The sequence below is a fragment of the Pteronotus mesoamericanus genome, unplaced genomic scaffold, assembly GCF_021234165.1.
Source record: "Pteronotus mesoamericanus isolate MK-2021 breed Mesoamerican mustached bat unplaced genomic scaffold, CSHL_Meso_final contig_73, whole genome shotgun sequence".
NCBI lineage: Eukaryota > Metazoa > Chordata > Mammalia > Chiroptera > Mormoopidae > Pteronotus > Pteronotus mesoamericanus.
The window spans coordinates 4427360-4450711 of NW_026555245.1; the positions used below are offsets into that span (position 1 = coordinate 4427360).

Here is a 23352-nt window from a genome sequence, read left to right on the forward strand (position 1 = left end):
CGCCCCTCCTTAAACCCAAAAGATCGCTCCAGGCCCCAAAAACGCCCCTTCCCCGCCCCCTCCTTGTGCCTGTGCGAGGCAGTCTTTAGTTCTCGCGAGAGGCTTTTCCCCTCCCCCAGCTAGTGAGTGCGCGAAAGAGAGAGGAGGAGGGCGCACCAGGCGAAAGTGCTGCGGACGCCATTATCCTCTGTTTCTCGGCAGCAGGAACCTCGACGTTTTGCTTACGTTCCGCCTGTTTACGGCCTATAGGTAATTGGGGTTATTTGGGACTTCGGCATTACGGACGCAGGAAAGGGATTGGGCTCCCTAAAGGCTGCGTTGACTTTTTCCAAGTCCGGTTTTTCTCGGGCCTTCAGCGGCCTCACAGCCTGAAGGGAGGCGCCGGTGGGAGGCGGGGTGTCGCCTCCTCCGGCGCCTTGATTGAAGCGGTCCTAGACCAATCGCTTCGCCGTGGCGCCACAGCTGAAGCCGGAGTAGCCAATCGGGCACGGCGGCGGGGTAGCAGAGCGCGGGAGGCGGGGGAGAGCGGCGGGGCCGTGGGCTCGTTCTCTAACTGTGACCGGTTGAGGCGGCGCGGAAGCTTAGGGACGGCGGCCTCGCGCGGTGAGGAGCGGAGATAGGCATACGGCGCGTGAGAGCGAGGGTCGGAGACGAATTTTGTCACTTGAGGGAGGCGTTTGGGGGCTGCTCGGTGGTTGGCTGATTCTCAGCGAGAGAACGTTGCCCGGTTCCCCTCCCCCCACCTCCGCCATTTCCCTGAGCGTATATCCGCAGTCTTCGTTGTGGTACGACAGGCTTTGGGGCTTTGCGAGGCATGTGCCAGTTGGATGAGCTGTAGTTTTTAGTTTTGCGGACTAGGTTTCTTTGTAGGGGGGAGAAAGGGGGCTCTGCGGGCGGAGCCCCAGGGCGGTAGAGAATGCTGTCTTTTGTGTGGGCCCCGCCGCACTTTCGCAGCCCCTGCATGGGCTTGGAGAGGGTGCGAGAGAGGTCGAACGGTCGGGGGCTGCCTCCGTTGCTTTGTCTCTCCCGCGGTGGGGGGAGGGTGCGGAGGATGAGATCTCGGGACCGCGTGGTGGGTGGGGGAGGGGGTCGGCTCCCGGCTCCGCCTAGTAGCACGTAGTCGCCATTACACAGGCCGCCATTTCCTGTCGGATCCTGGAGAGTGGCGGCGCTTCTGCTCTCGCCTCTGGCTTTTTCAACTCCTGTTACTCGGTTGTTACCGATTCTGGTATCGCGCGTGGGGACGGGAATGCATGTTGGCTCGGCTGGTCGTGCGCGCGCATAGCGATTTTTGAGATCTGAGGAATGGCGATTAGAGGACGGCGGCAACGTTTTATTCTTACAAATAGACGCCTCTGTTTGTCCTTAAACTCCTTTAGCCAAATATTCTGCCACGCTTCAGTGTTTAACTGAATGTTAGGCCCGAAGGAGAGAGTTTCAGTTAGTCGTTGGGAGAGTGGTTTATCGACAAACTGTATGGAAGAATGGAGGGCATAAATGGTGCCCTCCCCCCTTTTTATTTTAGCGCTGGGCTACCTAGGTGTACCCCCCCTTTTTTTTTTTAAGCAGGGGCCACATGTTCCCGCCTCTGGCAGTTCTAAGAGGGGAGATAAAGGCTGTTGGCAGTGTTATAACCAGTCTGTTTGTAAAGGTGTAATTATTAGGTTATATGCCCTTTTTAACCTAGAGTACAATATCTTGCTAGCGTTCAAGAGCTCCATTAAGTCTGTGGAACGTCGAACAGTATTGGCAGTTACGGTTTGCTCTTAAATCAGGGTTCTGAGATTTAATCCTTAAATAGAATGACCTGATTATTGAACATGGCTTGAGTTTGCCTTTGTATTTGGAAACTTCCGCGGTTTTAGAAAATAAGCATTCCCAGTCCCAATGGAAAGAAACCCAAAACGATTTAAAATTTTAATATAAAACTAGTTTTATATTTTTTGTACAAATTAAATTTTGGAGGGGAAATTGAGGTTCATGGGCTGCTGTGCCTTTGGTCGTTCCTGTATTTATCAAAGAATAACTAGTTTTCTGTGGGGGGACTTTCGGGGGGAAAAAGTGTCCAGTGGGATTGCTTTGGATTTCTAAGGCAATCATTTGAGGTTTTAAGACCCTAAGATGAAAAAACAAGTTATAGAACTAGCTCTTCAGTTTGTGTTCAGATCAGTGTTTGTTAGTATCCAGTAATCAGCATCCCAAAGGCAAAACTGATTTATGTTGGTTTTTTAGGCTACTGCAGCACTAGGGTGTCAGTTGGTCCCGCCCAGAACACTTCAGTTCTTCTCTGCAAGGATATATAATTGGTATGTTCTAGAAGCAGACTTATTTCTTTGCTTTTTTTTTAATATTTAGCAACATGCACAGCTTCTTTTCCGATAAGCCAAATGTACTAGCTTCTTTATGTTTTTAAACAGATTGGTGTTCAATAATCCAAGAAAATGGAAACTGAACAGCCAGAGGAAACCTTCCCCAACACCGAAACCAACGGTGAATTTGGTAAGAGAACATTTCTGTTAATTTTGTTGTTTATCATTGTGTTTAGTTGGGTATCCCTGTGAGTTAATTCTGGGCTTCTATTTATGAACTAAAAGTAATCCTTGTTTGCATAGGTAACTGTAAACTAAGAGGCAAAACCAGTATAAAATATTTTCGTGCATTTTGAAGTTTCTGAAAGAGAGAGCATGCTTTGATCCATATTGAAAAGTCCAAGAATATGAATGCCTTTGGCCTTTTTAAAACAAACTTGGAATTAGCAACAAATCTCTTAAGAACGTAGTTGTTTTCTCTAATTTAAGCTGTTAATTACTTGAATATAATTAAAGATATGTTTTCTTGAAGATGCTAGTGCTTTCTTTGAAATTTTAACTGTTCTAATTTCTAGGTAAACGCCCTGCAGAAGACATGGAAGAGGAACAAGCTTTTAAAAGATCTAGAAACACTGATGAGATGGTTGAATTACGCATTCTGCTTCAGAGCAAGGTATTAATTTCTTGAAAATTTGAAAATGGCTCTTACTCGGGTAGAAATTAAGATGACTTCTCGTTTGACCCCCTGGGAAGCCTTCAAAGCCTTAAAGATTGAAGAATGTTAAAAGATTTATGTGACTTTAAACGAACCTGTAGGCCATGTGGTGGCTTTGTGTCTTTGTTTTGTTGGGGGGGGGGGTGTTTTTGTTTTTTAGATAACAATTAAAATGAAATCCCTTAATATATTGGCTTGCAGGTCAGACCAAGAGAAGGGTATGGGTGATTCTTAAAGTATAAGCAAATCTTGATTACAATGTAAATGTACTAAAAAGCAAATCAGTTTATTTGGTACTGTCCGGTCCCAATATGAAAGTATCCCATACCTAAGTTACTTAAGTTTATAGATGGGTACTACAAATCTAATAAGCGTGTAAGTTTTATATTCGGTATATTCTTATATTCTGAATATTCCAAAGCTGTCTTGGTGTTTGGAACGAAAAAAGCACATAGATGCTTGGTGTCTTTTTAACCTGATTCTGATATCCCCAAATAGATTTTCAGTCCCTATGACAGAAGAAGAGGTTGGGTGTTTTTTGTTTGGTTGGTTTCATTTGACTTTTGGTTAAAGCTTGAGAGCACAAGAAGGAAAGAACAAAATTAATTTCTTTTTACCTTCTCCAGAATGCCGGGGCAGTGATTGGGAAAGGAGGCAAGAACATTAAGGCTCTGCGTACAGACGTAAGTATTAAGGAGTTTAAACTACACAAGAAGTTTCAGTTTGTAGAAATTTAAAGAGTTGCATCATAGAAATCATTTAATAGTTTAGATACAAGCCATTTGTAATAATTGATTGCATAGATAATTTCAAGGTTTGCTGTTCCTGGTTTAACAAAGTTTGGGTTGGGTGGGGGGATCTATATTAAAACCTCTTCACTTTCTAATAACTTGCCACCAAATTATTCACTTCAAGCAAGATAACATCTTAATTAGAAATAACAATAATGACAGTGTAAAAACCCTTAATCGCACCATTTCCCGTGTGTGAATCAATTACAGTATTACTGAAAACCATTGCAGGTGGCTGATTAAACTCAAATTTTTATTTCCTTTTTTTAATCGTCCATCTGTTCTTTAACAGCTTGCACATGGAACACAAATTAATGTTGAGCTTGCATGATTTAAATATGGGTAAAGAAGAGAATAGGCACTTAATCTTTAAGATTGGGAAACCTTTTGTCAATGCCAATGATTTGTTTGAGTCTTCGTATTTTATAGTGGGTTGACTCTTGTGATTAGACACATTGTTGGTATCACCCGAAATGCGCATATTTATAGGACTTGGCTACACCTAAATTCCTTTTAAATTTTTTCTCATAGTGAACACGCTCTTAATGTTTTTCTTGCTAAATTGAGGCAAATAATAACTTTGTGTTAAATACTTATTTGGTAGTATTTCATTTCTCTCTTGGTCGCAGATCTTTGTGTGTTCCTCTTGATTACTGTAAACTGAACTTAAAAATTCGTTTAAAATTTTGCAAACTTGCCTATTAGGATCTAGGGATGTGTTTTAAACCTCCAGGAAACCAACTAGTCTTTTTAGGGTTTTTGGTGATGTGGGAATTTTTGTTTTGTCTTTTATAAACCTCTCTCCTCTTAATCCAGATGTTCTGTATAATTATCTGGGTTATTAATTTCCCCGTTTCCTCAAGAACTTCAGTAAACTGAGTCATGACAGGTTTTGTGTCTACCCTCATGAGCCAGCCTGCTACTGAAACATCGTTTGTTTTCTTTTTCTTTCTTTTTTTTTCTTTTTTTTTTTTTTTTTTTAAATAGCTAGTACCATCATTTAAGGTCCTTAAATGTTAAGCCACAGTCAGGTATAGAGAAGTCCATTATTGTGTTAGTCTTCAGAACAACTTAAACTTGTTTCATTAATTGAGAGTATGAGTATAGTTTGTATTAAATTAAAATTTATTGCTTTTCCCCCTTTTCCCTCTCCTTGTTTTTTTGGCCATATATCTCCGTTGCCCATGTACTGGATCGACTTACCCCTGCGTTGCCCACCATGACGTTGGCCCATCCGCCCCTGAACGCCCATGTGAAAACCCTGGTTGGCTATGCCCAAAAATGTGCTCGTTGCCAAACGGGTACCATACTTGACAACTTCTGATTGAATGCCCATGCCCAATGCCAACATCCACGAACGCCAATGACCAATGCAGTACAATGCCAGTGTTTCAGTCCCAGACAGCAGTGGCCCCGAGCGGTATGTCCCAACAGTTTATGCCTCACTGCCTGATTAGAAAGAGAGAAATGTATTTTATTACCTGCCTTTTATATAATTAAATAGTATCCCCTTTAGACGGTGTATTGTTTTTCAAGTTTCTGTCTTATTTTCCCCATTAAGTCTTTTTGTCACTGAACTTTTACCGTGAGTTGCCCACCCAAACGATCCACTAATTTTATTTCGATGGAAGGAGCACAGCTTCAAGTGTTGCATATTTGCTGCATTGTAAATCAGATTGTTACCAAAATAGTCTCTCGCTCTGTCTTTGTGGCCCACCTTGCTTCCCAACATTGCCTGTTCATAATTTTTTCTGATGAAATGCTAACTCTGGTTCACTTTCCTTCACTTCTCATTTGTATTGTCTTTGTTTTGTCTTGCATTTGTATTTGTTTTCTTGCAGAGCCCATTAGTAATCTAATTTCTAACTGGTATCCATAACCTTACTCCAAGTATAATGTTCACCACTTGCATATTCCCCCACTTTGCCTAAGAGAAGGTGTGCCAGTTTTACCAATGTAACGGCAAGGGTATCCTTAATTAACTTAGTGGTGGCGGGGAACATAAATATTCAACTCTGCTTCAGTTCTGGTCAGTTTATTGCCCACTTAATCTGAGCCCTTCCAAGAGCCCATTCTCCTCTGTCTCTCTGCAAGTCTCCTAATACTGTTACCATGTCTGTATTGGGCATAAAACAAAAATGCATGTGTTAAATCTATACATAGGCTACTTTAAATGGGGAGTATTAAATAATTGTATGTTACTTCTCTGTAAAAGTTTGTATGACTACTAATGATAAACACAAAACTCATTTTTCTTTTCCATCTTTTTTGTACTATCTGGTATTTGTGATGTTTGACAGCATATTGAGTATCAGTGCTGATATTGAAACAATTGGAGAAATTCTGAAGAAAATCATCCCTACCTTGGAAGAGGTAGGCTCTTTTTTTATGTATTTGCCAATTGAGGGAGGGGTTGTTGAAAGTATGTTTTATTGGGGCATAATGGGGGAGGTAGAGAGACAGTGGGTATAATAGCTTGTAGCAGCAGCACTATACAGCCTGCTACATAGTGTGTAGGATTGTGAACACAATTTATTTTAAAATGCAATCTGGCCACTCGAGTAAATATGAACTATTTGTGGTCATATTTTGCATGGGTTTAGCACATATTCTATGGGCTTTAGTTTCAGAGGAGTTTTTTGTTTTTGTTTTTTAAGTTAAAATATTTGTTGTAGGACTATGAGAAAGGACTGTATTTGAGAAGTTTGAGAATGTTTTAATTCTGTAATTATTTGTTATAGAGAAAAACATTGTATGTTCTTAGTGTAGATTAGCAGTTTTTCATTATTTAACAATGTAGATAATGAAATATGTTGTAGTAGCTTTACCAATATATGCGACAATAGCCTGATCACACTAGACACTTAACCTATTACTCTTATTTTTCTACTTTCAGGGCCTGCAGTTGCCATCACCCACTGCAACCAGCCAGCTCCCGCTCGAATCTGATGCTGTGGAATGCTTAAATGTATGTCATAGTGCCATTGAACCCCACTGAAGTATGGAGCCTGGCCCATAGGATCAATTTTGTTTTTAACATAGTGTGCTTTTCCCGTCTCTATAGAAAAAGGCTTAAAAACATGATAAATGAATGGTCTTACAACTCACTGTTGACCCTGCTCCATGCTGCAGTGGGAATTAACTACATTTGCAAAGTGCTTTGCAGTCATTTATATTATGGTGTTATTTGAATGTTAATAATAATATTGTGGTAACAGCGACATGCTAAATGGCTGCAGTGTGGGTATGGTGTTGCAGGACCTGAAAATAAAATAGTTTTTTAAGGTGGTGCAGAATGTCCTTTTTGGGCCTGGCTATTGAGGATAATAAGCACATAACTGGTAAAGTTATTGAAATAAAAATTCAGGTTGCTCACTGCAACAGTATGTTACGCTTATAGCAGATAAGTGTGTATTATTTGGGGGATCTTTAATTTGGAACTAAAATTTTATAACTCTCCCTCTGCAGTACCAACACTATAAAGGAAGCGACTTTGACTGCGAATTGAGACTGTTGATTCATCAGAGTCTGGCAGGAGGAATTATTGGGGTCAAAGGTGCTAAAATCAAAGAACTTAGAGAGGTAAAGGCACCATTTTATTTTCTCCTGTTACATTACTGGAAAATAGTTTTTCACATAGACTTGGTTCAGTGGGCTTTTCCCAGTCACCCTTCTGAATTTCTTCCCTGAGATTCCTCATCACTTCTATATTTAGTTTGTTATCAAAATACCACAATAAGGTCTGACCACATTGTTGTGCCAAAATTTTTTTATACCATTGAAAAGTTGAGTTGCTATCAAGATGAGGGGGTGGATTTACGTAAGGCAAATAATAAGTTTATCTGAACCTTCTGAGGCTTCATAGCCTCGGTACACTTTATTTCTTTTGATTAATTAATGTATTTTTTTAACTTATTACAGAACACTCAGACAACAATCAAGCTTTTCCAGGAATGCTGTCCTCATTCCACTGACAGAGTCGTTCTTATTGGAGGAAAACCTGATAGGGTTGTAGAGTGCATAAAGATCATCCTTGATCTCATATCAGAGGTACCTTCGGAATATATATTTAATGAAGCACATAGATGTCAAGAATAGTTGCAGGTTGTTTATACATAGTCTTTTACTTGTATTTTCTTCAGCAATTTTTCTATCACCCATCTCTAGTTATCACTGTAATTCAGAAATAATTTGGGGAGACTGTAGAGAATGAGCATCTGATTGCTAGTGAGATTTTTATGGCCTTTAGTCCTTCAAGGAAGTTTCTACAGTACTACATCGCATAGGTTCCCAACTGGTAACATCAGTGTGGGTTATAGGCCCACCCAAGATAGTGATCCTGTAATCCTTCAGAATGGTAACATCTTTATAGACTCCACTGTGAAATGTAAAAGGCATTTGTCTCTGTAAGTCTCTTAATATCTTAGGGTAAAGATAGTAAGCTGCTAATTTTTTCCCCACAAGTAGTAAGGCTCACTTTTTGTTTGGACTCACTGCTTCCCCCTGCCCCAGTCCTTTCCTTCCTCTACTATATCTTTGCATATTTTTTTGTCTGAAGGACCTGCCAGAAGAAATAGAGGACTTTAAATATTTTGTAAAAAGAGTGGTTAGTTATGAACCAAGGCTGTTTTTCTTCACTCTGTAATAACAGCTATGTTTTTGTTTTAGTCTCCCATCAAAGGACGTGCACAGCCTTATGATCCCAATTTTTATGATGAAACCTACGATTATGGTGGCTTCACAATGATGTTTGATGACCGCCGCGGACGTCCTGTGGGATTTCCCATGCGGGGAAGAGGTGGTTTTGACAGAATGCCTCCTGGTCGGGGTGGACGTCCAATGCCTCCATCTAGAAGAGATTATGATGACATGAGCCCTCGGCGAGGACCTCCTCCACCACCTCCGGGTCGAGGTGGCCGGGGTGGCAGCAGAGCACGGAATCTTCCTCTTCCACCACCACCACCACCTAGAGGAGGGTAAGGTCTTTTCACCCACATACTAATGTACAGGAGGCTACACTTCAGTGGGGTTTGTAGGGTAGGTTTTATTTAATGTGTGTGACATTACAACCAGTACTACTCTTGCAGGGATCTGATGGCCTATGACAGAAGAGGAAGACCTGGAGACCGTTATGATGGCATGGTAAGAATTTTTTCACTTATCATCAACGTATAGTTGAGGGCATAAGGGATCTTAAAATCAGGCGTAGTTAACATTTTGTTCCCAAAAATTGTCGATTGAAAAGCTTGTCTTAGAAGTAGGCTTCTTAGATAGCTTACATCATCTTGGTTTGCTAGACTATTACGACTTAATATTGAGCCATTGTTATTCCCCAAAATATGTGATTATTGCTGATTTACATATTTTAGTAACAGAATAGAAATTAGGCATATAAAAACAGCTCTGTGGCAAAAATACAGTGCCAGGTTTCGTGTTAATAGTTCCGTCTCTTATCACAGGTTGGTTTCAGTGCTGATGAAACTTGGGACTCTGCAATAGATACGTGGAGCCCTTCAGAATGGCAGATGGCTTATGAACCACAGGTTGAGTATCATGGTTGTTTGCATTCATACAGTAATAATTAAGATGTTTGTTATTCACCAGTAAGGGTCTTCTTCCCCTCTTGTTAATATTTTTGTTTTCTTTAAATGCCATGTACTTGAGAGATTTCTCGCCCTAGGGATTGTCTTCTGAACATACACTTACGAAGGAAGATATGGGGGGGGGGATTCGGTTTACTAAAATGAGGGGTTTTAGGACTATTAAAATACCTGAAAAGTAGTCTTGAAGTCAAAGTAACTTTGTTCTTTTTTTTGTTGTTGTTTTGTTTTCTTACCATTTTTAGGGTGGCTCCGGATATGGTAAGTTTTCTCCTTTGTGAAATCAAACATAATTTCATGCTTTCTAAATGAACTTAATACTCATTATTTAAATCAGATTATTCCTATGCAGGGGGTCGTGGCTCATATGGTGATCTTGGTGGACCTATTATTACTACACAAGTAACTATTCCCAAAGATGTAAGTATCTTTACTGAATTACAAGGAACAGTTAATGAGTCGTTTCAAGTTCCTTAATCTTGTAATAAAAGGTTTAACAAAAATAATTCCATTTTAGGATTAAAATTGCATTTTTAAGGATTTAGTGAAGTGTCATTCTCTGGTTTGAGATTTGCTGAGTGATGTCCAGTACTATGAAGAGCAGTTAGAGGGTTTGAGTCCTCAAATAATTTATTAAGGAGATGCTGAAGTGTAAAAATGTTGTAATCCAAATCTTGACTGGATAGAGGGCATTGAAAATCAGAATATAGAAATAAAGTTATACACTTGGTGAAGGTCATTAAAAATACAGGTTATGTGGTTTCTTTTAACGTATGTCATAAACACTTGTTTTTGAAAATTTTTTCAGTTGGCTGGATCTATTATTGGCAAAGGTGGTCAGAGGATTAAACAAATCCGTCATGAGTCAGGAGCTTCGATCAAAATTGATGAGCCTTTAGAAGGGTCCGAAGATCGGATCATTACCATTACAGGAACACAGGACCAGATACAGAATGCACAGTATTTGCTGCAGAACAGGTCAGTTTAGGTTTACTGTTACGTTAGCTTGCACATACTAAAACTTTAAAAAGCTTTTCTTCTCAATTGGTTTTTCTTTTTAGAAGCCATGGTGTCTCAACCTTTTGGGGACCTAACTTCTAAACATTCTAATAGCTTTGCTTTAATTTTCTTCTGCTTTCTTACTAAAAACGGAGACATTCAATACTAATCTTGCTGGAAGAAGCCTTAACCAAGCAAACTTCTCATTTCTCTGGTGAAAACTGCTGCCAAAACCACTTGTTATAAATTATACAGAGCCTGTAGAAAATATAGAAGATTCATTGGATGTTGGTCTAGTTCTGTGTGGAAGACTAGTGATTTTGTTGTTTTTAGATAACTAAATCGACAACAAATCACAGTCTGCCATATGGCACAGGCCATGCCTCTACAGGACAAATGATTGGTGCTGTAAAATGCAGCATTTCACACCTTACTGGCATTTCTTGTCTTTTCTACCAACTATTAACAACTTTTAATTTCATTTTCTTAATTCTGCTCTACTAATGTCTGGTTCACGATTAATCTTTTTTTTTTTAATTTTACATTGCTCTAATTTATAACTGCTAATGTTTTAATTCTTATTTCTGATTATACTGGACATGCTTATCATTTTAATTTAGCATTGAAAATTGTCTTAATGTTGATTAAGATGTTACAAACAAAAATTCTAATTCGTACTTTTTTTTCTTTTCTTTTATAGTGTGAAGCAGTATGCAGATGTTGAAGGATTCTAATGCAAGATATTTTTTCTTTTTTATAGTGTGAAGCAGTATTCTGGAAAGTTTTTCTAAGACTAGTGAAGAACTGAAGGAGTCCTGCATCTTTTTTTTTTAATCTGCTTCTGTTTAAAAAGCCAACATTCCTCTGCTTCATAGGTGTTCTGCATTTGAGGTGTAGTGAAATCTTTGCTGTTCACCAGATGTAATGTTTTAGTTCCTTAAAAACAGGGTGGGGGGAGGGTGTGCAAAAACTAACATTGGAATTTTGAAACAGCAGCAGAGTGAGTGGATTTTAATTTTTGTTTATTGGTGGTTAAAAGAAAATTCCCCCATGTAATTATTGTGAACACTTTACTTTGTGGTCACTGTAACATTTGGGGGGGGTGGGACAGGGAGGAAAAGTAACAGTAGTCCATATGTCCCCTGGCATCTTATTCAGAGCAGTGTGCAGAATGTAATGCTCTTTTGTAAGAAACGTTTTATGATTTTTAAAATAAATTTAGTGAACCTATTTTTGGTCGTCATTTTTTTTTTTTTAAGATGGTCATTTTTCAAATGGCTGAACTCCCCAAATCAACCTGAACACTATGTTTGATTTTCAGCTCCTCTGTTGAGCTTGAACTTAAAGCAAAAAAAGTATCTTGGCAAATTCGGTTCTGGTGATTTCTGGATGTTTTGAAAGTCCATTTATTGCTTGGGTAGAAACTCCATCATTCACACTCATGCTTATAATAAGCTGGGGATTTTGTTTGTTTTTGCAAATGCTTGCCCCTACTTTGCAACAGTTTTCTATGTTAGTAATTGTGAAGAACAAGGTGGGGAGCAGTACTAAAAAGTAATGGTATAAATATATACCAGAAGCCTGGTGGCAGCAAGTTTTATTAATCGGAATAATAATTGGTCATGGAAGTGACTGATGCTAAATAAATTCTGATTATTTTTTATTAGATAATTTCTCACCTATAGACTTAAACTGTCAGCCTGCCTAGTGTCTATTAGTTAAACTTTGTAAAATATATATTCTTGTTTTTCCCATTGTATGCAAATTGAAAGAAAAAGATGTACCATTTCTTTGTTGTATGTTGGGTTATGTAGGAAATGTTTGTGAACAATTCAAAAAAATGAAAAAAAGTTCCTGTGGATGTTTTGTGTAGTATCTTGACATTTGTATTAATAGTTAAGTTCTCTTCCAAATAAAACTCCCATAATGCTAGATTGATGTGTGCCCAATTTGAACAAGGGTTGATTGACACCTGTAAAATTTGTTAAAGCGTTCCTCTTGTAAGGAAATACAGTAATCTTAAATTATATATTTTTTGTGTGAAGTGTTTTTCTAGCATTTATAAATGCACTCCGGTAAGGGTGGTAAATAGCATAAGAGCTGAGTCATGCAGTTTTATAAGTTCACAATGTTACCTGTGAAAAGTCTTTAGTTTTTTTAGGTTTCTAATTGTAGAATAGTTCTAGTAGTTTGAGAATATGCAAATATTACAATAAATTCCTAAGATACTCCCTGTTGACTTCCAGTTGTCCAGGAGGCATGAGACCTCAATTACTTGGAAAAGGATTCATGGGTGTAGTTTTGTTTTCTTAGGGAGACGTGTGTAAGAGAAGAATGTGAAGTGGGCAATTTTTCTTGAGTACACAAATGTTACATGCAAAAATACGCTTTTTAAGGCAATGAGTATTTTAATTAACACTCCCCTTTTAGGGGAGAGGAATTGAGTGTTCTCTTGCTAGTGAGATACATGATGTCATATCACTTAAAACTAATGAATGCTACCTGTGATAAAGTTTCCCCAAAGGTGAAGTTAGGCTGAATTGCCACATTGGTGTTACTTAGCCTCTCCCTTGAGTATTTTAAGTACGGGTAAATTGGGGCTGCTGAGAGTAGTACAACCTCCTAGCATTGAAATGAGCCCTCCCCAGAGAAAAATCAGCAGTGGTGACATTTAGTCAAGTTGTAATCATTCCTGGAGAGAACACTGGTTTTCAAAAAGCTGCTGTTGGTCATTGAAAAGTCAGTTATGTAAATGAATGGATTGTTCGGGGAAAGTTTTAATCTTTGCCTTTTATAAACCAGATTTTGAACACAAGAACCTACTAAAGAATTAGAGAATGTCTGGCATTGATAAGTTTTGTGTACAACTGGGAGGCAGAGGCCTTTTTGCAATGCCACTATTGGTAAATGGTGTCTGAACATAAGCTGGAAATTGAGGAAGTTTTGATGTCAGGTTCAGAATTGACATTTAGTGCAACATTGAACCAATTTTGTAAGGAGTACATACACTGATTTTACTGAGGCTTTAATTTATTTTCCCTAAAGATACTAGAGAGGGGAAGGGAGAAAAAGAAATGTGGGTTGCCTCTCAGCACCCCTACCTGGGTCAGAACACAACCCAGGTTTGTGCCCTGACTGAGTTCAATTCCCAGGAAGCTTTTGCTTGAGGAATGACAACTAACTGAGACACATGGGTCGGGATAGATAGAGGCTTTAAAAATTTAAACACAAGTTCTAAATGTTTTTAGCATAACTTTGACAAGTTATTACCAATGCCAACAGACATGTTGGAAATCCAGTTCCACCAAGGTTTTACAGGAGTGAGAAACATCCCTGCTATTCAAATACTAAGTTTATCTTCATAGTGAGACTAATGGAAAATACTTTCATTGTATTGAATGATCCAGTAGTTACACCTAAATCTTTGATCACTGATAACCACTGGTATGAATAGAAGCTGAATCTTTTACAAAAGTGAACTACCATAAAACTAGTAACTTTTCTCAAAAGTCATTTAAGGGGTTTTGTCCTAGAATGTCTTAACATTAGTACCCAAAATAGAATTACTGTTCTGTAAACATGGCAGGTCATGACTTGCTTAAGATTGCTGCTGAATCCTTCACTGGTGTCACCCAGTGGATTGAGCCTGCAAACAGAAAGGTCAATGGTTGGATTCCCAGAGCACCTGCCTGGGCTGCAGGCCAGGTCCCCAGTTGAGGTGTGAGGCAGCTGGTCCCTGTATCTTTGCACATCAACATCCCCTCTCTCCCCATCTCTCCAAAAAATAAGTGAAATCTTAAAAAATAGGTGCTGTAGAAGAGGCCTATATTTTAAGATTGGTTTTTATGTAACCCTGGCTGGTGTGGCTCAGTAGATTGAGTGCTGGCCTGTGAGGGCCTGCGAACTGAAAGGTTGCTGGGTTGATTTACACTCAGGACACATGCCTGGGTTATGGGCCAGGTCCTTGGTTGGGAGCATGCAAGACGCAACTGATGAACGTATCTCACACATTGCTGTTTCTTCCTTTCTCTGTTCCCCTCTAAAAGTAAATACAATCTTTTTTTAAATGCATTTTTATAGAAATGAAAACATCTCCATGTAGTTTGCTTTTTTTAAATTTTTTGATCTATGGGACAATGCTCCAACTAAGCTGTACGGGTCAGGGGCAAGGGATTCAGTCTTATTGGCTAAATTAAACACTTTACATCTGTTTATAATAAAGGTTTGCCCCTTGCTGGCAAGTTAGAAGTGGAACTGTCCCAGTTTCTTGGTGACACTGAACTTTTACAGAGTAGTATCACAGTGTTTCTCAAACTGTTCCTAGGACCATGTTCAAAATTAACAGTGCTGGTTAAATAGCCCACACCTCTGTTCTCACTAGAGAACAAATCAATCTAGAGAGGCATCCAGCGTCTGCACTTTTAAATTTCTGGAGTTAACAGTTTTAAGTTGTTAATAACGTCTATCATCGACATTTACAAGATCCTCAAGGTTGTCTGTGTGCGAAGGGTTTATTTAGGTTTTCTGATAATGGGAGAGAAGGGCCTTTGTCAGCAATTAAGTAATGTGTAGTAAGAACCACAAGAATTTAACATACCTTTTCATGAACACACATATTTAGTTCCTGAAGTACACTGGGACAGTTACTTCACCCTAAGTAAGCCCTAAGGGTGCAGTGGTTAGCAAAAATAGTCTATTTGAAGAAACAATCCAGTAATTGATGAGTAAAAAAGTACTATAAGATGTATGTATACATACACGTATATTCATTCATGATGTTAATGTTGCCTAAAACAATGTGAAGCATTAAAACAACGAAAATACCAGTGTGTTGATCCAAAACTGCCACCTGCTCCTAACATGAAAAAGACATCAGAGCTTGTGTACACAGATGGACATCATTTGCCCAAGACATAGGCCTCAGCACTTGCAATCAGAAGGAATCCAACCTGAGGAAAAGGAAAGAAGGGAATACCTGGAAAATGAAAAGCAAGGCAGTTACGTTTGTCTATATTTAAAATGAGTTAATTTGCTGGGCTAAGTGGTTGTACAAAATGCAAATGTTTTGTGGGTTCAGGTTCCCTTGTTTGCCTACTGAGCAACAGGCACTAGCAACTGAGTTGGGGTAAACTGAAATACCAACTATCCTATGACCTGAAAACTTTCTAGCCTCCCTCTCATTTTTTGTCCACACCCATAAGGATTTCTAGTCCTCTAACTCAACAGTCCCCTAGTTCTCCCTGCTTCCCCAAAGTCAGACCTCTAACCCCAAGAACTATAAGTCTGAGGGAAATAAAAATCACCAAAACCTCACACCTTTCAAAATTCTGTCAAGTATTTTCCTCTTTTGGGCATCTGGATAGGATGACCTTTCCCTGAAATCTACCATTGAGGAACAGCCTTCATGGAAGGGAAGGGCCAGTTCCCCTAGAATAAGAAGTCTGTAGGGTAGGGAGGGGAAAGTATATGACAATTGCTTATCAGACAGAGAGTCGTTTTGATATTAAGGAAAGAGATTTGGCAGCAACATTGGAGCAGAAAGTGCCAGCTTGGCCCCTCCAAACCACCCCCCCAGGGTTCAGTCTGGTGCAGGGCAAGAGGCAGATTAGAGCAGCAACTCCAGACAGTTATGAATAGGAAGCCAAAAGCAGAGAAGCAACGCTGAAGCCTCATTTCTATCCGGACGCTGCAAAGTGTCTCTATGATCATAGGCTGGTAACGCACAGGAGAAATTGAGGCATATCATGTTTTGGCGCAGAGAGACTGATCACACACTCCACAGAATTTCCTTCTATGCCCACATGGCGTATGAGGGATGCCTGTTGAGTATTCATGGACTTGCCATGGGGTCACCATGGGGAAGGAGGTGGTTACCTCATAGCAGGCAGGGGATAGGTAGAGATGCAGCAGAAACTCAAAGGATTGTAAATACCAGTGAAAGCTGAAGTCAGATCAAGTTAGTCAAGGAAGACCAATTGGGCTGAGTGCTGAGAAACCAGACTATCAGTTATGCTAGTTTTAATCACTCAGTGGTAATAACTATGGGAAGAGCAGGAGCCAGAATTTGTACACGACTACACCTCAGCTAGAAGTCAAAGAGAGGTTGCTGACAAAGGCTCTTTCCTCTCATTATCAGAACACCTAAGCCCTTTGTACCCAGATCTTGGAAGTTCTTAAAGAGATGGAGGTGAAAAAAAGACCCGTTAGAGAAAAAAAACCAGCCCTAATTAGAGGTCTTACTTAACTAAATAATTATTTCCCTTAAATTAGACAATTTAAAACTGGAAGAAACCAACTGACTTTCACTTGGCAAGTTTACTTGTTTTGTCTACCCTCAGTGGGAATAGGAACTTACAAGAAAGGAGGCATATGGGAATTTAGAGGCTCTGGAATCCCCATAAAATCTGGAGAGGTAAGACTAAAACTGACAAACCGTAAGTTTAGGTAGAGGCGGTCCCAGTTGGGTTGGGGCCCTCATTTGGTAGATCAGGTAGCGTTTTTACTTAGATCATTTATTTGTACCTGTGTCAAACCGGCCCAATTCTATGTACAGTTCAGACTCCAGAACTCTGTAAAATCAAGCTGACATTAATCTCCAGTTGAGACCAAATCATAGCATGAGTAATTAATTTCCTGCCCTATCCTGCTTCCTTTGGTCCCTTTCACCTGAGAGCATTTCCCCAGTGAATAACTTGCACAAGAATCTCTGGCTGGGGCACTCCTTCTGGGACTCCATCTAAGCTGAGCTGGAGCTAGAGCAGAAATTTACATCACTCAGACATCCTTGACTTACATTAGGATTCACTAGTAAGTAAACAGTGAGTTATTTCCTTCTGAGGAAGGGTGATAATTTTTTTCCTTTTTCTTTTTTACTTATTGATTTTTAGAGAGAGAGAGAGAGAGAGGAAGGGAGAGAGAGACATCAGTTTGTTACTCCACTTATTTATACACTCATTGCTTGCCTCTTGTATGTTCCCTGACTTGGTGTGATACTCCAACCGAGCTACCCGGCCAGGGCCAAAATATTTCATATTTTATGAAATAACTGCATTCTCTTAGGAGTATTTTTGGAAGTACATATATGGGAAGAAAATAGTTTGGATAGTGAATTATAGTGGACCTTTTGTTAACACAGTATCAGTATCTTTTTTTCTAATAATATCTAGTTTTCCTTTTGGAGTTTTCCTTTCCCAGTTGTATGTGGGCTTGATGAGATAAACGTCCTGGTCCATAGAGACTCATCACCCATGAGAGTGAGCTTGTGATCCAAGCTGGTAATTTTGAATCTTGAGCAATGATGCAAGAAAGTTACAATGATCACGCTTAGCTTTTTCAGAAGCAGTGATAGAAGAGAACTTTGGGAAGTTCCTGCCCTCAATTTTTTTTTTTTTAAAGATTCTGTTTATTTTTAGAGGGAAGGGAAGAGAAGCAGAGAAGGAGAGAAACATTCTTGTGCAAAAGATCGGTTGCCTCTCACATGCCCCCAACCAGAGACCTGGCCTGCAACAAAGACATGTACCCTGACTGGGAATCGAAGCAGCAACATTTAGGTTCACAGGCCAGCCCTCAATACACTGAGCCACGTCAGCCTGCCCTCAATATTCTAACTGCCTGGTTTCTGTTTACAAGTATCCAGCCTTCCCATCCATCCTGAGAACTTTTTCATAACTTTCCAGAAATTTATTTTTGCTTAAACCTAATTAGTCAGTTTCTATTATATGCAGCCCTTCAATCCAAGAGGCTTATCTTGAAAAGGAAGGGTTGCTAATTTCAGGGAGGACAGTAACAAAGTATGGGTGACAGCTGCTGGCTCCATCTCAGCTGCCACTGCTGTCAGTCAATGTCAGTTGGGCCTTCAAAGTTATGCCATGTGGGGCATAAACCAGGTATTTTCTAGGGGAGTGCCAGGCTCTTTCTCAAGGCTGCCACTGAACATTAAGGCAATCAGAAAAGTGCTCAAATTCTCTGTTTTTTTCCTTCATGTTCAGACTTCAAAAAAATGCCATACCTCACAGGCAAGAGGTTTGACTTCCTGACTAGCCACCAAAGGGCCTGCATGATGCAACCAGGATGATGGATGAGTCTACTCCCTCTGGGGAAAACTGACCAATTGGGAATAAGAGAAAGAAGAGAGCTGCATGCCGCCCCACCAGCAGTCCCCTAGGTCCACTCTGCCTGTGCTGCCAAGGAAACACTGTGGAGTGCTGGTGCCAGGCGGTCAATTTCATTTGGCAGAAGACCGCCACGCTGTCACACTCATTGTAGTTAGAGATACAAAAAGAATTATTACTACAAAGGACTTGGCACAGTGTTCTTGAAATGAGCCATTGGCCATCTGCTTTCATTAAGATGATTCACAACACAAAAAATCTTGTGGAGGAATTGTTAGCTGTTCTAGACAATGACAAGAATCACTGTCATTAGGCAAAGAGATGGGTCAGGCCGATTCAGTGCTGTCCCCTTAAAACCTGTTCGGTCTGAAGACAGAAAGATATGCTATGTGGTGAGCTAAGGTCGCAGAAGCAGCTTAGAACTTTGGGACTGTGAATATTGTTCATTATCCTAAACTTGGGAGTTACACAGCAAATCCAGATCCAAGTTTGTGAAACCTCAACCCCAACTCCTGCTCTGTTAATTACTGCACCAAGGAGACCATGCATGGAGCAGAGTCATTTTGCGACATGTCCTCAGACTTCCCATCTAAGCCAATGGATGTCTCCAAGTTTGGTGTGGTATTTGCTCTTCTGGTGCATAGGCTCTGCTGGGGTCACGGTGGTGATCATCCGCAATGACCTGCTGAGCTTCGCCCTCAACGAATATCCTTCAGTCCTGGAATACAAAGTGCAAGCTGGTAACAACTCCTGTACAACACACCTTGGTGTTTCAGTATCTGTGACCTGGGCTTGGTCCTGGAGTGGATTAAGAACAGTGGTGGTGCAGTGGCCATGGAGAGGATTAGCTCCACCCAATCTCAAATGATTCATGATATTGATAAATCTCAAGGAATCTATGTATATCCAGTGAACCCAAGAATAGAAGCAAGTTGAATATCCAATTATGCATTGGCAACATAATGCCAAGAAAAGATAATGCTTTAGGGAAAAACGATTTCTTGGTAAAGGTCTGGAACTCCATATGATCTCTTTGAAAGGGCATGGGTCTGGGAGGCATCTGGGCCTTTCTGTATAATGCAAACGGGATTGAAGATGTTCAGAAGTTGGCAGCCTTCATGAAAAATTCTTTGGAGAGATATGAGCTATGAACACATCCTAATCAATATATACTCTGACCTTGAGTAGTGTACAAAAGGAAAAATAACGAGAATGGTTACAAAAACTTGGTAAAAAAGTGGTATTTTTTCTTGAATGAACATGTTTATTCTACGTTCTTCTTTTTCTAAAGAGCAACCACAAAACATCCACAGCTCTGCAAACTGGTAGGACTTTGAACAAATATCTTAATTCTGACTTGATCTGGAAGCATTTTAAAAATCTTTCTCTTTCTTTTCTAACAAATTCTAGCTTTGCTGCTACTCTTTCCAGCTAGATCTCAGTATTCAAACTTGTCTATGGCCTTAATTATGCAAAATGCAGTTAATGTTTCTGGAGACAGACACATCGTGGAGGGTGGATGCAGTCCTCTAGGCACAATCTTGATGCCTTCCAAAATGACAGTGGTGGGACCTCCTGGGTTCCAGAGCTATTAATTCAGTTCAACAGTGACCATGTGATGAGTGTTTAGGGGGAGTTCTAGGCTAAAGTTCAATTGGAGGGCTTTCTTTATACAATTATTTTCATAAAGAGATAAAAGTGACATACTACTATACGTTTATATAGCAAGGTCTGTTTTTAATACCAAATAGTTTATATCTCTATGCATTTATATTTCTAATAGTTCTCAGCAATAAATGTAGAGACTTAGAATTTGTTAGAATTCATGACTTTGTGCGTTATAGCATTACGTTAGCCACATTTCCCACCACCACCCCCCTTTTTAAGCTGCTTCATAAAAAAGATTTACAAGTTCTCTAATTCACTTTTGCTTTCCTTTCAATGGGTAGTAGAGAAGGCTGATTGGTGGCTTTTTTATTTTTAGTTATGTCATTGAACTAAAATTTTCTGGTAAACTCCCCTATTCTTTATTCACTTGACTGTTTCTGTTACAGTGTTTGATCAAAGGGATCCTGTGAATTCTGGAAGATCTGAAGTTTTCCCTTATTGTTTATTCATTGTCAGTACTTTATGTTAAATATGTGAAGGACATTAAAATCCTAAACATCTGAGGGAGAGAGAATTTCTTCTTCTTTCCCCCCTCCTACGAACTGCTCCGAGGCACATTTTCTCCATATGTTTTGTCCAGTATAGTGTAGACAGTGACAACCCTTGTACACAGTGGTTAACTGTCTCTCTTCAAGCCTCACTGTAAAGCAGTTACCAGCACAATACTGCATCTGCTTGCATTACTTGTCATCTGAACTTTCTTTTTTCATTCCCACATGGTCATGCCCTCAGATCGTACCTCATAGATAAAACATCAGCATTTAATTCCTGCCTCAGGTTGTGTTCAAGATAAATATTCCTTTGTGTATTTATTTTTGTACTTTTTTAAAAGCAGTTCTTCACATTTATTGTCATTATGTACCCCCTCACCCCACTTTTTGCACTACAGTAGAAGCTGAGTGATCTTTTGCCAACTAGCACTAATTCTCCAGATCAAAGTGTGCGAGGGATAGTAATACATGCTCAGGTGATTCTCTTTAATAGAAGATACACCAGGCAATCTATTTACTTCTGTTTCCTAGAAATAAAGTAACTAGAAGGGCTGCTGTTCCTCATTCATGTATATGAATTTCAATTCTGGAAATTTCTTCAGCCTGTCTTTGGGCAGTGCAACAACCCCTTGCTTGATGATTTCCAGGACCCACTCCACTGACAGCCCAGCTCCAGCTCATAGCAATCTTGAGCTATAAAAAAGTTGATTACCACGTCAATATTTTGCATTATATCCTGAAATGAGATGTGAGTTAAGAATTGTTTGAAGAGATCTCATTTGTAAAACAGTGCATACACCAATTTGCATTGAGGTGAAGAGAATTTGTCTGGCAGGAACTAATGCTCTTTAACATCAGTCAGATCACTTCTTTTACGACATTTAAGTCTTGTGCATAATCTGGTAAAGGAATATCATTGGCACTCAGCAAACCACTCAAGGACTGTGTGGCTTATTCCAGAACTTTGTTGTGTTTTTTTAGATAGCAAGGAAAACAGGGTTGAACAAAAGTAGGTTTACAGTTGTGAGTACACGAAACAGAATTGATTCTTGTATTATTTTCCATATGAACTGTAAACCTACTTTTGCCCAACCCTGCTGATTAATTGTTTATTATAAAAGGATATAATTCAGGAACAGCCAGATGGAAGAGACATATGGGGCAAAATATGTAGGAAGAGGCGCAAAGCTTCCACACTTTCTAAGCAGGTCATTCCCTCAAATCTCTACATATTCACCAACTTGGAACTTCTGCATTATTAACCTGGATACTGCTCAGCAGAGGAAAAGTGATAGAGACACAACATCATTGATCATGCCTACCTACTTTGTTAACCTTTAAAATGTAAGCTTCAGGATTGTTTAGAGGTCTTGACGCTCTTCAAAAGGCTATGCCTATGGGGTAGATCTTCTGGCAAAGAAACTCTATGTTTCAAAAGAAACATAACTCGGAGTGTTCTTTGACATTTGCTTCTCCCCCAACCCACTGCCCTCCGCTTACCTAAGGACATTTTTTTTTTTCATTGCTTTTAGAGAAAGGGGAAGGGAGAGAGAAAGGCAGAGGGAGAAGGACATCAATGTGAGAAAGAAACACGTCGATTGGTTGCCCCACAAGAGGGGATTGTATGCACGCAGACTGGGGATTGAACCCGCAACCTAGGCATGTGTCCTGACCAGAAGTTGAACCAGCAAACTTTTGTTTAGGGGACAAGGCTCCAATCACCTGAGCCACACTGGTCAGGACTGGTCTTTGCTTTTATTTTCTCTGCACCCTCCGCCTCACTAATGGCCACAATGCTTATAAGGGTAGAGCCAGCTTCCAACCATAAATAAAAAAGCCACATGTTTGGCATAGTGAAACATAAACTGAGGAACCTAGTTCCTTGCTGACATTCACAAATAGCTGTACTAGTCCTGGAGTGCCTACGTTTAGATTTAATACAAGAAAAACAATCCCCTATTGTTTGGTCACTATATGAGAGGAACCCCCCAAAACCCAGAATTATCTTCTGGAGGGTGGGCCCCTTTGTAGTTCAGGCTTCTCCCTCTGGTAGGTCTCTGGGAACCCACCTATATCAGTGTACCACCTGGTGTTATGAGCAGCTGTGTTCAGCTTCAGTGACTTTTTTTTGCCGGGAAGGGGGAGACTCTTTCAACATGTTTGGCTATTTCGTGGGGGATGATTTATAAGTGTACCTGCCTACACTGCACTGTGTGTTCAGCAGTTTTTGACCAAAAATGGCATGAGCCCCATGCCCTACTCTCCCTATTCACCCAATCTTGTCCAAAGCAACTTTTTTTGTTTCCCCAGATGAAAAAAAGTCCTCAAAAGGAAACATTTTGCCAATGTGGAAGAGGTGAAACAAAAAACAGCAAAAGTGCTAAAAGGCATCAAAGTCAACAAGTTCAAAAACTGTTCTGAGCAGTGGAAAAGTCTTGATAGGTATACTGCCTCAAATGGAGAGTACTTTGAAGGTACTGAAGCTTAAACATGTAAGAATAAATGCACAATTTTTTAATAAATAAAATCTGTTTTTCTGTAGGGTACCCTCTCCATAGTCTGATTTTCTGTTGTGTGAAGTACAGTCCTACCCAGACATTTGATTGCCTTTCCCATTAGATCATGTCAGATACCATGCCTGTATTTGCTACCCGTGTAAAATAGAAAA

The 23352-nt window shown here is 39.9% G+C and overlaps 1 protein-coding gene and 1 pseudogene across 9 annotated transcripts; both read left to right on the forward strand.

Annotated features, from left to right (window-relative positions):
- Positions 1–120: 120 nt before the first annotated feature.
- Positions 121–12346, forward strand: HNRNPK (heterogeneous nuclear ribonucleoprotein K). 9 transcript variants are annotated; one of them, XM_054582965.1, is made up of 17 exons: positions 121–249; positions 2233–2306; positions 2418–2499; positions 2885–2982; positions 3651–3707; positions 5192–5235; positions 6116–6188; positions 6712–6783; positions 7284–7397; positions 7737–7865; positions 8484–8791; positions 8903–8957; positions 9275–9358; positions 9661–9676; positions 9753–9835; positions 10224–10393; positions 11115–12346. In XM_054582965.1, exons 3-17 carry the CDS (start codon positions 2442–2444, stop codon positions 11146–11148), a joined length of 1395 nt encoding a protein of 464 aa, XP_054438940.1. In that variant the 5' UTR covers positions 121–249; positions 2233–2306; positions 2418–2441; the 3' UTR covers positions 11149–12346. The 9 variants fall into 9 exon arrangements, with proteins under 9 accessions (XP_054438940.1, XP_054438947.1, XP_054438948.1 ...); XM_054582972.1 differs by having other exon boundaries at positions 11175–12346; XM_054582966.1 differs by lacking the exon at positions 121–249 and adding an exon at positions 500–603.
- Positions 12347–13993: 1647 nt separating this feature from the next.
- LOC129078486 (phosphoserine aminotransferase-like) lies at positions 13994–19676 on the forward strand (annotated as a pseudogene).
- The last annotated feature ends 3676 nt before the right edge of the window (positions 19677–23352 follow it).